The sequence below is a fragment of the Hydra viridissima genome, unplaced genomic scaffold, assembly GCF_058129835.1.
Source record: "Hydra viridissima isolate aposymbiotic clone 2 unplaced genomic scaffold, HvirCarnegie_v1 scaffold_1, whole genome shotgun sequence".
NCBI lineage: Eukaryota > Metazoa > Cnidaria > Hydrozoa > Anthoathecata > Hydridae > Hydra > Hydra viridissima.
In genome coordinates, this window is record NW_028324300.1 from 26122802 (window position 1) to 26137982 (window position 15181).

At 29.0% G+C, this 15181-nt stretch overlaps 2 protein-coding genes across 7 annotated transcripts; one reads left to right on the forward strand and one right to left on the reverse strand.

The window, feature by feature from the left end:
* Nucleotides 1-446: 446 nt before the first annotated feature.
* LOC149894130 (uncharacterized) lies at nucleotides 447-3961 on the forward strand. 4 transcript variants are annotated; one of them, XR_016455572.1, is made up of 4 exons: nucleotides 447-611; nucleotides 892-1012; nucleotides 1426-3596; nucleotides 3714-3961. XR_016455572.1 is itself a non-coding variant. In XM_090097565.1 (3 exons), the coding sequence occupies exons 2-3, from the start codon at nucleotides 995-997 to the stop codon at nucleotides 1753-1755; spliced, it is 348 nt and encodes a 115-aa protein (XP_089953691.1). In that variant the 5' UTR covers nucleotides 470-611; nucleotides 892-994; the 3' UTR covers nucleotides 1756-3961. The 4 variants fall into 4 exon arrangements, 2 of the variants coding, with proteins under 2 accessions (XP_089953698.1, XP_089953691.1); XR_016455575.1 differs by having other exon boundaries at nucleotides 470-611; nucleotides 1426-2387; nucleotides 2553-3961; XM_090097565.1 differs by having other exon boundaries at nucleotides 470-611; nucleotides 1426-3961.
* Nucleotides 3962-5357: 1396 nt separating this feature from the next.
* On the reverse strand, nucleotides 5358-8849 carry LOC149894131 (uncharacterized). 3 transcript variants are annotated; one of them, XR_016455580.1, is made up of 4 exons: nucleotides 8708-8849; nucleotides 8307-8427; nucleotides 6932-7893; nucleotides 5358-6766 (listed from the first exon to the last, which is right to left on the reverse strand). XR_016455580.1 is itself a non-coding variant. In XM_090097590.1 (3 exons), the coding sequence occupies exons 2-3, from the start codon at nucleotides 8322-8324 to the stop codon at nucleotides 7564-7566; spliced, it is 348 nt and encodes a 115-aa protein (XP_089953716.1). In that variant the 5' UTR covers nucleotides 8325-8427; nucleotides 8708-8849; the 3' UTR covers nucleotides 5358-7563. The 3 variants fall into 3 exon arrangements, 2 of the variants coding, with proteins under 2 accessions (XP_089953716.1, XP_089953720.1); XM_090097590.1 differs by having other exon boundaries at nucleotides 5358-7893; XM_090097594.1 differs by having other exon boundaries at nucleotides 5358-7893; nucleotides 8307-8849.
* Nucleotides 8850-15181: the final 6332 nt, after the last annotated feature.

The window sequence follows — 15181 nt, forward strand, 5'->3', positions numbered from 1 at the left end:
ATATAATCGCAATTTTATTATTTTTTTTAAATTCTTTTTTTACCTAAAAAAATATTCTTTAATTGAATTTGAAATAAAAATTAAAGATTTCTTTTCATTAAAACTAATTTTTAATGACGAAATAAGTTTAAAAAGTAACTAAATATGGATTAAAGTGATGAATAAAATAAAAAGTTACAATCTTATTTCCCTGAAACCGAAGATGATTTCAATGTGTGTTTAATTTTTTATCACCATACATAGGTAAATTAGTATTATAATATTATATCATTTCTGATACAAAATTAAGTTAACGAATTTTTTTATTATCATCGTTACTGTTGATTCTTTTTTTTAATTTGCTAGTATAATCGTTATTATTATCATAATATAATTCCTACAGAAATGCTTAATGTTTAATGCTTAATGTTTAATGTTTAATGTCGTCGTTTCGTCATTAGTTACTTGGCTTTGAAAAAGCGCGTTCTTAAAAAGCACGCGGCCATTGGAGAAAGATCCATGAAGCGAGTTAAAACTTTCTTCCTTTTGAAATTTATTTATTAGTTTAGATATATTACACAAAGAATCATATGAAGATAAATAATAATCGTTAAGATCATCTTATAATTGAAGTAAGTATATAAAATAGTTATATATACATTTTTATTAGATAAAGTAGAAAGGATTTAAATTTTTATTAGATAAAGTAGAAAGGATTTTAATTTTTTAAATCGCTTATATTTTGTTTGTTTTAGTTTTTCTTTTTGCAGTTTTGTTTTTATTATCTTATTTTTTAGAAGGAAAATAGGGGTATGTATGTTATTTAAAGTTATACTAATGCTATTTCCATAAAATGGTTATTACTACATTGAAATTTCTGTGATGCTATTAACTATTTTTGTTCTTTTTTAGAAAATTTAGAAAAGTAAATTAAACTTTTGTGCCAACAGTGACATGGCATGCCACATGTTATTGTATGTAAAGGTTAAATTTTGTTTTGAGGATTACAGTTCTTATGAAGAAAAAAAAGAAGGTAAAGAGTATTGTTTGTAAATATATATTTTGTATCTTTTAAAATTTTCTCGCATCATTTTTAAAATTTTTGTTTGCACACGTTTATTGTTTGCATATATGCTTTTTTGATATGTATGTTTATGTGGTAATAAGTGCCTTATAGTTGTTTTATCAATGTGTTTTTATAATAATGTTTTTATAATAATGTAAAGTGTTTTTTTACTGTTTGTGTATGTGTTAATATGTGTTTTATAATTGTTTTAAAAATGTGTTTAAATATGTATATAAGGAATATATTTAACCTTATATACATATTTAAACACATTTATTGTGTTTATAGTTGGTACATATGTTTATATTATGTTGTTTCTGTGTTTTCAAAGTGCTGTGAATTGGTAAGCATCTACCTGAAAATCAATTATTGTATTTTAGAGAAGGAGCAGAACAGCTCAACGTGATACGCACCTAACGGCATGGTTTAAGTTGAATACTGAAAATGAAAGAGCACATTGCTATTCTTATGTAGACATTCCTTATCACTTTGTATCTGATGATAAACATTGTAAATGGAAGGTTAGACAAAGGGGTGGTAATAAAGTTATAGTAAGAATGGATAAAGTTAATCCAACTGGAGAATTATTTTTTCTCAGACTGTTACTTTTGAAAGCAAAAGGAGCAACATCTTGGGAGGATGTGCGTACTGTTAATGGTATTGTCCTTGAAACGTTTCGTGAAGCATGTGTTTTGAAAGAATTGTTGTAAGATGACACTGAATGGCAGAATACTCATTCTGAGGCGGTTTTAACACGTACGCCAAAGCAAATTAGACAGTTGTTTTCAATTATTTTGACCTTTTATGAATCTGACAATCCTTTACATTTCTGGAATACATGCAAAGCTTTTATGATGGAAGATTTCATTCACCGCTCAATCCCACTTCTAATAGCTGAACAAGCTACTCTTCATCAAATTGAAAAAATTTTTAATCAAAGTGGTAAAATGCTGACTGATTACATTCTGCCTGTTATTGATGAGTTTATTGGCTTAAATCATGAAAATTTTGATGAAATAGTAGAATTGTGTATAAACGCAACCAGCTGAAATAGTAGAATTGTGTGTGAAATGTTCTTTGCATTGGCAATGGGTGGAGAAGTTTGCATTAACTGAAAATATGACAGTACAAGATGGGGAAGGTGAATTTTCCCAATGGTTACTAAAACTTGGGAATGGAAGGATGCATTGAAATACCAAATCAGTGCATTGTTAGAGAAAATGAATCAGTTGTTGAAAAGAGTTTTGGAGATGCTGGTGAAAATGATTATTCTAAACGCGTGATTTTAACACGAACTAATGTTGATTCATTATCAATGAAGAAGTGCTTAAATGTCTGCCAGGTGAGGTGAAAATTTATTTAAGTGCTGATCAAATTGATACTGATGACCTTAATGAAAGAAATAATTTTTCTGTTGAGTTTTTGAACAGCTTAACTCCTTCAGGTATGCTACCTCGTTGTTTAAAATTGAAAATTGGTTGTGTAATTTTGCTACTCAGAAATTTAGATCTCGAAGCTGGGTTATGCTATGGTACTTGAGTGAAAGTTGTGCTCTTCAAAATAACTATATTGATGCAGAGGTTTTGACAGGTGTTTCTGGTGGTAAATAGGTTTTTGTTCCTCGAATTCAGTTGGCTCCATCAGATTCTAATTTACCTTTTGTTCTGAAACGTCGTCAGTTTCCTGTCTGACTGGCTTATTCAATGACAATTAATAAAAGTCAAGGTCAAACATTTGATAGAGTTGGGGTATATCTCAAAAAACCGTGTTTCTCTCATGGTCAACTATATGTTGCATGTTCAAGAACTAGGGCGTTTAATAGTTTGTTTTCAAAATTGATAAACATCTCATTCAAGGTATGGAAGGTAAAAAGTGTTACAGAAATAATGTTATATTTTTTTTATTACTTTAATATTTTTTTCATAGTTTTTGATAAATATACCTGTCATTTATTATGTTTATATGTGTTATATGAAACCATATTTGTTTATAGCTGTATATATGTTTAAATTATGTTGTTTCCATGTTTTCAAAGTGGTGTGAGTTGGCATTATATTGAGCAAGATTGATAACCTTGCCAGCCAAGCGGTGTACTTATAGCAGAGGTGTGACTAGGCAGCATTTAGTGTCAGGCGGTTTTACTGCTTTAGAGCTAGGTTGTGTTGTCTAGCCTTTTTTAACTATTCTGGAAACACAATAATGTCTGTTAATGTTTAGCGTAATGTGGATGGGAGAGTATGCAACCTTGATCTTTAAATCTAGGGTGTTTTAATGTCCTAAATTTGAAGTAATTGAATAACTATTATTGAATATAAAAACCAATTTACTTTTATGTATTTATATGTTTAGTGAAAAGATAAATATATAGTTAACTTTAAATTGGTTTTCTACTTTTGCCTTTCATATTTTAATTTGGTTTGTTATTTTCGCTGGATTTTAGGATCAAGCGTGTAAATATTCTATTATTATGCGTTATTGTTGTGATGTTTTGTGTTGATAGACTGCTTGGCTTACCTTCACGTTGGTGTCTATTGTTAAAAATGAATAATAGGTAGTTTCATTATTGGAACTTACTGCTTTTATTTATTTAGTAAAAGCCAACATTATGCTTTAAATGCAGTTTATATCTTAATTTGATTTTTTTTTTTTTTTTTTTAATTTGTTTTAGTATTGTTAATCCTTTGCACTTCGAAACAGATTTTATAGTTACATTTTCGATAACTGTTTATATTAACTGCCATGTCAAAATAGGTCACTATAAATAGGTAAATCGATTTTCTGTTTTTATGTGGTTTTTTTTTTTTCTTTAAGATTTATGATTGACGCATTTATACGATTTATAAAAAGAAAACCTGATTACCTATTATTGTAAACTTTTGTCAGTTAAAATTATATAAATATATGCAATTAGTTCAATTTGTTTTTAATTTTCTCTATTTTATGCCTAATAACATTTGTTGTGCGTAACTTAGGGGATCTTTTTAAACGGGGGGTGAATATTGTAGTTTTGCGCATTTGTCAAATATCGCGTTACTTAAATTTTATAAGGTATTTAACTAGTTAATTAGCTTAATTTTGAGAAAAGAAAAAATTCTTATTTATGTTAAATTCTTTAATCATTGTTTTACATTTTATTCTGGTAAAAGGTCTCCATCAAAATTTTGATTACTCTTAATAAAGATAACTCTTTTCTCCTGACCACCATTAGGGCAAAAACGGCGAAGGGAGGTCCTTTATCAGTGTCAAAATACTTAAGAGAATTAAATTTCGAGTAACAAAAGGAATTTTTAGTAAATGGTAGCGAACTACCATTTACTAAAAATTATATAAAAATGGTCAGATTTGTGCTATAAATAGTAATGGTCAAATGTTCAGTTATTTTTAATCAATTTCATTTAGTTGTGTGCATTTAACATTTTAAAGACAATTTCCTTTTTTAAAGAAACATGTATCAAGGGGATACCAAAAAATTAATAATTCATGTATAATTAACGTTCGCTTTATATTACTCTTATTAATTAAAGTTCATGTTATAAAAAATATAACAAAAATCTAGCTTTTTTTGTCAATTTAAAGCATGATAAAGTGTTATTATTTTGTGTCAGTAACTAAAAACGTATTGTTTTGAACTTAGTAATGTCAAGAAAAATGGTTCTGCCTTACACTGATATGACAGGTGTCAGTTTTAAATTTCTCAAATAATGTTAAATAATTGGTAAATTATTTTACCTCCGCATGCTTTTTATCTTAATTTTACAGATGGTTTAATTTTTTAAATTTGAAGGCGTTTTTCTAAAAGGGTATTAGTAATGGTTTCGCAACTTTAAATTGTGGAAAACAGCCACCATAAATTAACAGACCGACCATAACCCGTACTACGGGTTGCTTTTTGCTAGTTATTATTATTAGTATTATTATTATTATTTTTATTGATATTCTTATTATTATTATTTTTAATATTACTATTATTATTATTAATATTATCGTTGTTATTATTATTATTATTGCTATTATTATTATTATATTTATTATCATTACATATTTTACTATTATTATTGTTGTTATTATTATTATTATTGTTATTTTTATTACCATTATTATTATTACTTTTATTATTACTATTAATATTATTATTATTATTGTTATTTTTGCTATTTAAGCTAATTAACTAGTTAAATACCTTATAAAATTTAAGTAACGCGATATTTGACAAATGCGCAAAACTACAATATTCACCCCCCGTTTAAAAAGATCCCCTAAGTTACGCACAACAAATGTTATTAGGCATAAAATAGAGAAAATTAAAAACAAATTGAACTAATTGCATATATTTATATAATTTTAACTGACAAAAGTTTACAATAATAGGTAATCAGGTTTTCTTTTTATAAATCGTATAAATGCGTCAATCATAAATCTTAAAGAAAAAAAAAAAACCACATAAAAACAGAAAATCGATTTACCTATTTATAGTGACCTATTTTGACATGGCAGTTAATATAAACAGTTATCGAAAATGTAACTATAAAATCTGTTTCGAAGTGCAAAGGATTAACAATACTAAAACAAATTAAAAAAAAAAAAAAAAAAATCAAATTAAGATATAAACTGCATTTAAAGCATAATGTTGGCTTTTACTAAATAAATAAAAGCAGTAAGTTCCAATAATGAAACTACCTATTATTCATTTTTAACAATAGACACCAACGTGAAGGTAAGCCAAGCAGTCTATCAACACAAAACATCACAACAATAACGCATAATAATAGAATATTTACACGCTTGATCCTAAAATCCAGCGAAAATAACAAACCAAATTAAAATATGAAAGGCAAAAGTAGAAAACCAATTTAAAGTTAACTATATATTTATCTTTTCACTAAACATATAAATACATAAAAGTAAATTGGTTTTTATATTCAATAATAGTTATTCAATTACTTCAAATTTAGGACATTAAAACACCCTAGATTTAAAGATCAAGGTTGCATACTCTCCCATCCACATTACGCTAAACATTAACAGACATTATTGTGTTTCCAGAATAGTTAAAAAAGGCTAGACAACACAACCTAGCTCTAAAGCAGTAAAACCGCCTGACACTAAATGCTGCCTAGTCACACCTCTGCTATAAGTACACCGCTTGGCTGGCAAGGTTATCAATCTTGCTCAATATAATGCCAACTCACACCACTTTGAAAACATGGAAACAACATAATTTAAACATATATACAGCTATAAACAAATATGGTTTCATATAACACATATAAACATAATAAATGACAGGTATATTTATCAAAAACTATGAAAAAAATATTAAAGTAATAAAAAAAATATAACATTATTTCTGTAACACTTTTTACCTTCCATACCTTGAATGAGATGTTTATCAATTTTGAAAACAAACTATTAAACGCCCTAGTTCTTGAACATGCAACATATAGTTGACCATGAGAGAAACACGGTTTTTTGAGATATACCCCAACTCTATCAAATGTTTGACCTTGACTTTTATTAATTGTCATTGAATAAGCCAGTCAGACAGGAAACTGACGACGTTTCAGAACAAAAGGTAAATTAGAATCTGATGGAGCCAACTGAATTCGAGGAACAAAAACCTATTTACCACCAGAAACACCTGTCAAAACCTCTGCATCAATATAGTTATTTTGAAGAGCACAACTTTCACTCAAGTACCATAGCATAACCCAGCTTCGAGATCTAAATTTCTGAGTAGCAAAATTACACAACCAATTTTCAATTTTAAACAACGAGGTAGCATACCTGAAGGAGTTAAGCTGTTCAAAAACTCAACAGAAAAATTATTTCTTTCATTAAGGTCATCAGTATCAATTTGATCAGCACTTAAATAAATTTTCACCTCACCTGGCAGACATTTAAGCACTTCTTCATTGATAATGAATCAACATTAGTTCGTGTTAAAATCACGCGTTTAGAATAATCATTTTCACCAGCATCTCCAAAACTCTTTTCAACAACTGATTCATTTTCTCTAACAATGCACTGATTTGGTATTTCAATGCATCCTTCCATTCCCAAGTTTTAGTAACCATTGGGAAAATTCACCTTCCCCATCTTGTACTGTCATATTTTCAGTTAATGCAAACTTCTCCACCCATTGCCAATGCAAAGAACATTTCACACACAATTCTACTATTTCAGCTGGTTGCGTTTATACACAATTCTACTATTTCATCAAAATTTTCATGATTTAAGCCAATAAACTCATCAATAACAGGCAGAATGTAATCAGTCAGCATTTTACCACTTTGATTAAAAATTTTTTCAATTTGATGAAGAGTAGCTTGTTCAGCTATTAGAAGTGGGATTGAGCGGTGAATGAAATCTTCCATCATAAAAGCTTTGCATGTATTCCAGAAATGTAAAGGATTGTCAGATTCATAAAAGGTCAAAATAATTGAAAACAACTGTCTAATTTGCTTTGGCGTACGTGTTAAAACCGCCTCAGAATGAGTATTCTGCCATTCAGTGTCATCTTACAACAATTCTTTCAAAACACATGCTTCACGAAACGTTTCAAGGACAATACCATTAACAGTACGCACATCCTCCCAAGATGTTGCTCCTTTTGCTTTCAAAAGTAACAGTCTGAGAAAAAATAATTCTCCAGTTGGATTAACTTTATCCATTCTTACTATAACTTTATTACCACCCCTTTGTCTAACCTTCCATTTACAATGTTTATCATCAGATACAAAGTGATAAGGAATGTCTACATAAGAATAGCAATGTGCTCTTTCATTTTCAGTATTCAACTTAAACCATGCCGTTAGGTGCGTATCACGTTGAGCTGTTCTGCTCCTTCTCTAAAATACAATAATTGATTTTCAGGTAGATGCTTACCAATTCACAGCACTTTGAAAACACAGAAACAACATAATATAAACATATGTACCAACTATAAACACAATAAATGTGTTTAAATATGTATATAAGGTTAAATATATTCCTTATATACATATTTAAACACATTTTTAAAACAATTATAAAACACATATTAACACATACACAAACAGTAAAAAAACACTTTACATTATTATAAAAACATTATTATAAAAACACATTGATAAAACAACTATAAGGCACTTATTACCACATAAACATACATATCAAAAAAGCATATATGCAAACAATAAACGTGTGCAAACAAAAATTTTAAAAATGATGCGAGAAAATTTTAAAAGATACAAAATATATATTTACAAACAATACTCTTTACCTTCTTTTTTTTCTTCATAAGAACTGTAATCCTCAAAACAAAATTTAACCTTTACATACAATAACATGTGGCATGCCATGTCACTGTTGGCACAAAAGTTTAATTTACTTTTCTAAATTTTCTAAAAAAGAACAAAAATAGTTAATAGCATCACAGAAATTTCAATGTAGTAATAACCATTTTATGGAAATAGCATTAGTATAACTTTAAATAACATACATACCCCTATTTTCCTTCTAAAAAATAAGATAATAAAAACAAAACTGCAAAAAGAAAAACTAAAACAAACAAAATATAAGCGATTTAAAAAATTAAAATCCTTTCTACTTTATCTAATAAAAATTTAAATCCTTTCTACTTTATCTAATAAAAATGTATATATAACTATTTTATATACTTACTTCAATTATAAGATGATCTTAACGATTATTATTTATCTTCATATGATTCTTTGTGTAATATATCTAAACTAATAAATAAATTTCAAAAGGAAGAAAGTTTTAACTCGCTTCATGGATCTTTCTCCAATGGCCGCGTGCTTTTTAAGAACGCGCTTTTTCAAAGCCAAGTAACTAATGACGAAACGACGACATTAAACATTAAACATTAAGCATTAAACATTAAGCATTTCTGTAGGAATTATATTATGATTATATTATGATTATATTATGATTCATACACTACTGGTTCACTTAGAAATACGTCATTTTCACGGAAAATAGCCAAAAATTGCTTCTTAATTTCCGTGAATTTTCACGGAAAATATAATTTACGTAATTTATATAAAATACGGAGAAATCAATTGATTTTAACTTTATTAATCCTGATGAAATATGTGCTTCTGCTAGAAAAATAATAAAAATTTCGTCATCAAGACCAAAGTTATCTAGGAATATAATTATTTGATACCGTTTTATAGATTTAGAAATATTAAATTCTGTAGTTTCTACCCTTAGATGTCCAGAACGTATGTCATCTAAGTTGTTTCTCTCTGAAAATGAAAACAAGAGAAAAGGTCTAGCGTCTTGCCTTTATGTTAACTCTATATGATTATTCAAGAGAACTTTACACCTTAACATTGAATATACAAAAACGTTTTGATAATAATACCAGGGCTGTATATGCTATGAGATCATGTGGTCAAAGCTATTCTGGATTCTCAAGATTTGTCTCATTAATGGACATGCCTAAACCAATGGCTGCTAATAATTATAACAAAATTGTTATAAAACTAACTAATGCAGTAAAATCTGTAGCTGAAGGCACTATGATGGATGCTGCTCAAGAATTAAAAGACTTGAAGAGTGATCTTAATTTAAATTCTATTCCAGACCATGTGCCCAATGTTATTGATGTTACAATTTTGATGCAGTTGCCCATTTTAACATTGGTAGACATGCTAGTGTTTCAGTTTTAAAAAAAACGACTTTAAGACCTGGAAAGCATTTGTTAGAAAGATTTAGGAAAATTAATCAAAAGCGATTATACTTAGCCATATATAAAAACACAGAAGAGCAAAGAAACCCAGACAAGTAATTCGTGGAAAAAAGAAGAGTCGATATGACAAATCTCTTGAAAAAGAGCAAATCCCATATCAAACTGGTGCATTTTAAGATTTAACTTTTTTCATTATATACAGATTTGCATATTTATTTACACTACCTAAAAATTTTTTATGTTAGCATTTTTAAAAGCTGTTTTTCTCAGATAAAGAGTTTTTAAGACGCCGGCCAGCATAGGTCAAATAGGTCACCAAAGTCATAAAATTTGGTCAAATTTTTTACATGAACTTTGGTCCAATATATTAGCCTATTAAAAATTATTATGAAAAATCTGCTTCGTTTATATCACAGAACTAACTTGTTAGAACAAGTATAGTCATTCCAGACGATTTTTTTATAATTCAAATAAACATATGTAACTTATATCATTGTATAGAGCTTCACTTGACTTAAAAAATGAGGGGTCATTCGGCCTTTGAAGTTAAGCGGATCTAAAGTTATTGAATTTTTTGTAGTGCAAAAATTGATGATTTTTTGACGAAAGGTATAGAGCTTGGAAAATTTGCAATGTTATGGCACCGAAAAAGAGAGTATTTTTGGATCATATTGACTTTTGAATAACTTTTGAACCGTTATTACATTTGACTTGATATTTTCCATATTGATTCAACAACTATAAAACAACAAAGTACCAACAAAAAAAATTTTAGTTCTGTTGGGATTGCCCAGAATCGTCTATTTTACAGACTGAGGGTTTTTAATTATTTACTTAGTTTTGGTGTCATATTGACTCTTGAATAACTTTTGAACCATTATTACATTTGGCTTTAAATTTTTTATAGTGATCCAACAACTATAAGTAAATAAAATACCACATTTTTTTTTAATCTGTGCGGACTGCCCAAGTTCATCTATTTTACGCAAAATCAAAACAAAAAACGTCATTAATGCAAACTCAAAATCAAAACAAAAAACGTCATAAAATATGCGAAGGAATATATATATATATATATATATATATATATATATATATATATATATATATATATATATATATATATATATACATAATTTCTATATACAAATCCTTAGAATCTTTTATTCAAGAAAACATAAATAAATACTTGCTATAAAAAGAGGAAGGATTTGTATATAGAAATTATGTATATATATATATACATAATTTCTATATACAAATCCTTAGAATCTATTATTCAAGAAAACATAAATAAATACTTGTTATAAAAAGAGGAAGGACTAAACTTGCAATTTCCACCTGGACACTTTTAAAAAACACTTTTTTTTCTATAAAAATAAACCTTGAAGTTTTGAAATGCTAAGAACTAAAAGTTTATGTATAAAAGTTAAAAAGTGTCCACATTCCATTAGATTCCTCATCCCTTTTTTAATACATACGACTACTATGAATTGCGGATTCCAGCGCATTGATACCTTTCCATACTTAAGGAAATTCAAGATGGCGATGTATTTTTAAAATGTAAAAGTGTGATATTTCCATCTCATTGTTAATATCATGCTGAAACCTGCAAAGATCTTAAAACTGTATCTTTTTTCGTAATTTATTCCATAACGTTAAAGAGTTTATCATAGTCTATAAAATTAAAGCATGGTTTTAGTTTGTAGTGTCCGAGAGTTTTTATAATTAAAAGGTCGGGGTAAAATTCCATCCGAGTTTTGCAAACAGATGGGAGCAAATGTCGTCGTAAAATCTTTTCTTGTCAATGGTTTTTAAAACTGAAAAATCTTCCAGACGACATGGATGACTTCTATTTTGGAGCAGTTGAAACAAAATGTACTGGGCGTTCATAAAACTTTTTCTTTTTAATTCTTTCGGTTTGTCTTTTCCGTACACCAGATCGTATAAGAAAGACAAATCTTTGAAATCTTTGATTAACTGTTCTTCGAGGTATTCTATATCGTCTCGCTTACCGACAAGCACGTAATAGATATAGTTGGCATTTTCATACTGATTAGTATAGTTGAGTTGTTTTAAAAAGATTAAAATGTGTTCTTTGGTAATGCGAGAATATTTAACATTTGTGTTTTCAGAATCGATTAATAAGTTTAACGCCTTGAATTTTTTCTCTAATTTTTCAAAGACTTCTTCAGGAATCTTACAGTTTTGTTTGCCTTGATATTGTTTTATGCATTCTTGAAAATGAATAATACGCGAATAAGTATATTTGTTTACCGAATTGGATCGGTCGTAGTCTTTATACGGAACAGTTGTTTCTAACATTTCTTGCTGACCCGAACACAAGAGACAGTATTTTTTATTGCTGTCGTCCATTTCAAACTGACTCGGATCGTCGTTGATGCAAAATTTACATTTGGTATGCAAGACTAGTTTTTGAGCAATTTTAATATCGGTCCACTGTCGTTGAGAAAGCGTTTCTTCTGCGATGGTAAAATAATTACGTTGAAGTTGGTTTTTTTCTTCGTCAAATTTAGCGCGATCTTCAAACGAAAGCTGCGTCTGCAAGATGTCTTGATATCGCTGGATGAGATGGTTTGTCTTGGCGATAAACGTCATTTTTTCAGTCTTGCGTTTATCCAATTCGTCTTTTGTCTCCAGCAAGTGTTTAAGAGCTTCATCCGACAGTTCGTGTTTGTTTTCTAAAAGAAGAAATATGGATTTTAAGTGTGCTATATCGTCACTGTTATCCTTGTCAAACTTTTCCATGATTTTCGTGTTTAATAAGACAATGCTCATTTTTTTAATGAGAGCGAGTTAATTCTTTTTAATTCATCATCGTATTTGTTCTATATTATCGTCAACGATAGTAAAATTAAAAAAATTAAAATTGAGTTAAATTTCTTATGTAATTAAAAAAATGGATGAAATAGATGAATTCGACCTTCTTTATATTCTTGAAGGTGAAGAAGTGAAATATCGTGATGAGAAATCTAGAAGATATCTTAAATTAGAAAAAAACGTTCGAAAGCTTCCAAAGTGTGTTAAAAAATCGTTTATACAAATGATTCAAATGTTGTCATTCGAAGAAGTTTTAATAAGATTAAAATCTGCTATTGATACATATAATCATATTGAAATGAGAAAAACAGTGAATAGAAGTTTAGTGCATGCTAACGACGACAAAAGAATTTATCGTGATTATAGTGAAGATATTGTTAAGAATACGAAAGCAAATTTCAATATGAGTAAAATTAAAGAATAATTTTATATATCAGTAATATATAAAATTTACAAGAGCTTTTCATAGAATAGCACCTAAAAAGGGGATGCTTGAGAAGGGTGAGTTTGGACCAAGCAATAATCCAGATCCAATAGATTGATAACCTTTTCCATTTTTAACAAAGAGTCCTTCACCAATAGTAGGTTTTACCCAAGGTCTTAAAAAGATTCCTGATCCTGCAGCAGTCATTTTCATTCCATTTCCATTCTTTTTCAAGTAAACGATTCCTCTTCCTGCAATTTTATCAACCATAGCAGAGCCAGCAGAAGATCCTACACCTGCTAACAATCCAGTAGCTAGAGCAGGAACTACTCTTGTGGCAAGAGTGCTACCTATCATACCTAGTAACGGTAGAAGAGCTCCGATAAATCCACCTTCAATGGTTGAGTTGTATGATAATTGTTTTCTGCTCAGTTTGAGTGTGACTCCTTTACCAGCTTCATACGCTTTTGGTCTTAAAAGTAAATTGAGTAGTAGTGTTGTTTTACCACAACCTGATTTTCCAATAATGATTCCACGTATACTTCTAGGCAAAAGTTTGTTGTTTTTCCTTTTGCTTTTATTTACATTCCATGACAAATCAATCACTTCCATTTTTTATTATGTTGAATATAAAAAATGTATTGCGTTAAATGTAAAAGAATAACAGAAACGAACAACTTACACCATGCTATAAGCAAAAGCAATAGAAATATGCTTAAAGGAACTTGCGTCATCTGCGGAACGACTAAATGCAAGTTTGTTTCTTCGCATGCAGTCAATGGAGGAGACTTGGTGGAATCGATCAACAATTTTTCGAAAAAAATAAAGCTTCCATGGGCAAAGTTTCCAGGAGAAATGCACGTTCCAGGGATGAACTTTGCTGGACCTGGTACTAATTTAGACAAAAGACTCACTTCCACGGACATGTATCAAGAGTGGAGTAAACCGGTGGATAGAGTAGACAATGCAGCATATCACCACGATTTAGCTTACAAGTATTTTAACGACAAGCAAAACAGAAATTTAGCAGATCAAATGATGCTTGAAGAAATGAACTCCATACAAAATCCGACTCAGAGAGAAATAAGCGAGCGAAAAATCATCGAGCCTATCATCAAAGCCAAAGCTAAATTTGGATTAGGTGTTAAAAAAAATTTCCAAAAATCTAAGAAAAATACAGTGAAAAAAAAATTTAAATTTTGAGTTAAATAAAAATCTTGTATATAGAAAAGAGATGAGTTTTATTACAATTGAAAGTTTTGATGAGAGTAAATTATCAGTTGGAGAAATTTACACAGCAACCAAACCAGTAGCCTATCAAAAAATACCAGTAAAATATTCTTATTCAAATGGAGATGCTTCTCTTGTATTACGAACACCTATATTATTTTCGTATGGCGTATGCGAGAATAAAGAACCAGCAACACAAAAATTGACTGGTTATTCCATGTCCTTTGTTTGCTTTGATGCTAAAAAGGGAAAGACAGAAGAAGAAGAAAAGTTTATTAGCATAATGGAAAAGATTACTTTGTTCATTAGAGGTGAAGTGGATAAATTGTCAGCTAAACTTAAAAAGGGAGGAAGAAAAAAGCAAATTAATTCAAGCGAATTGAGTATTTTAAAATATAAAGCTGAGAATCCTGAAGCAGCGCCAGTCTTTTATGCAAAGGCGTTTACTAAAAATGAGAAAGACGAAATACTTATTAATTCTGTATTTCATAGAAAGAAAACAGATCTTGATATAAAAAATGGAATTAAAGGGGAACGTAGTAATAGAAATTTGGTCAAATGCTCTGGACATGATTTTATCAATCAAAGATGTTATGCTATTGGAGGACTTAGAATTGAGGGGGTGTATATTGGTCCTTCGATTGTGTCTATTCAAGTTAAACTGGTTGAAGCCGTCATCGTAAAAAATGCATCTTTACCTCATAGCATTATGATGTGTGAAGACATGAATTTAGAGGTGAAAGAATCAGATGAAATAGAGCAGGATGATGAAATGTAAATGTGAAATTTTTAGATTCCTTGAATCCGTGAAAATCTACGATTTTTTAAAATTTTCTGAATTTTAAAAAAATGATCAACGTTGAAGGGATTGTACTACCGAACAAACCTCTCACCAACTTTCAATTAATAGATGCTGTTAAAAAGCTCAAAATTAAAAAATTTA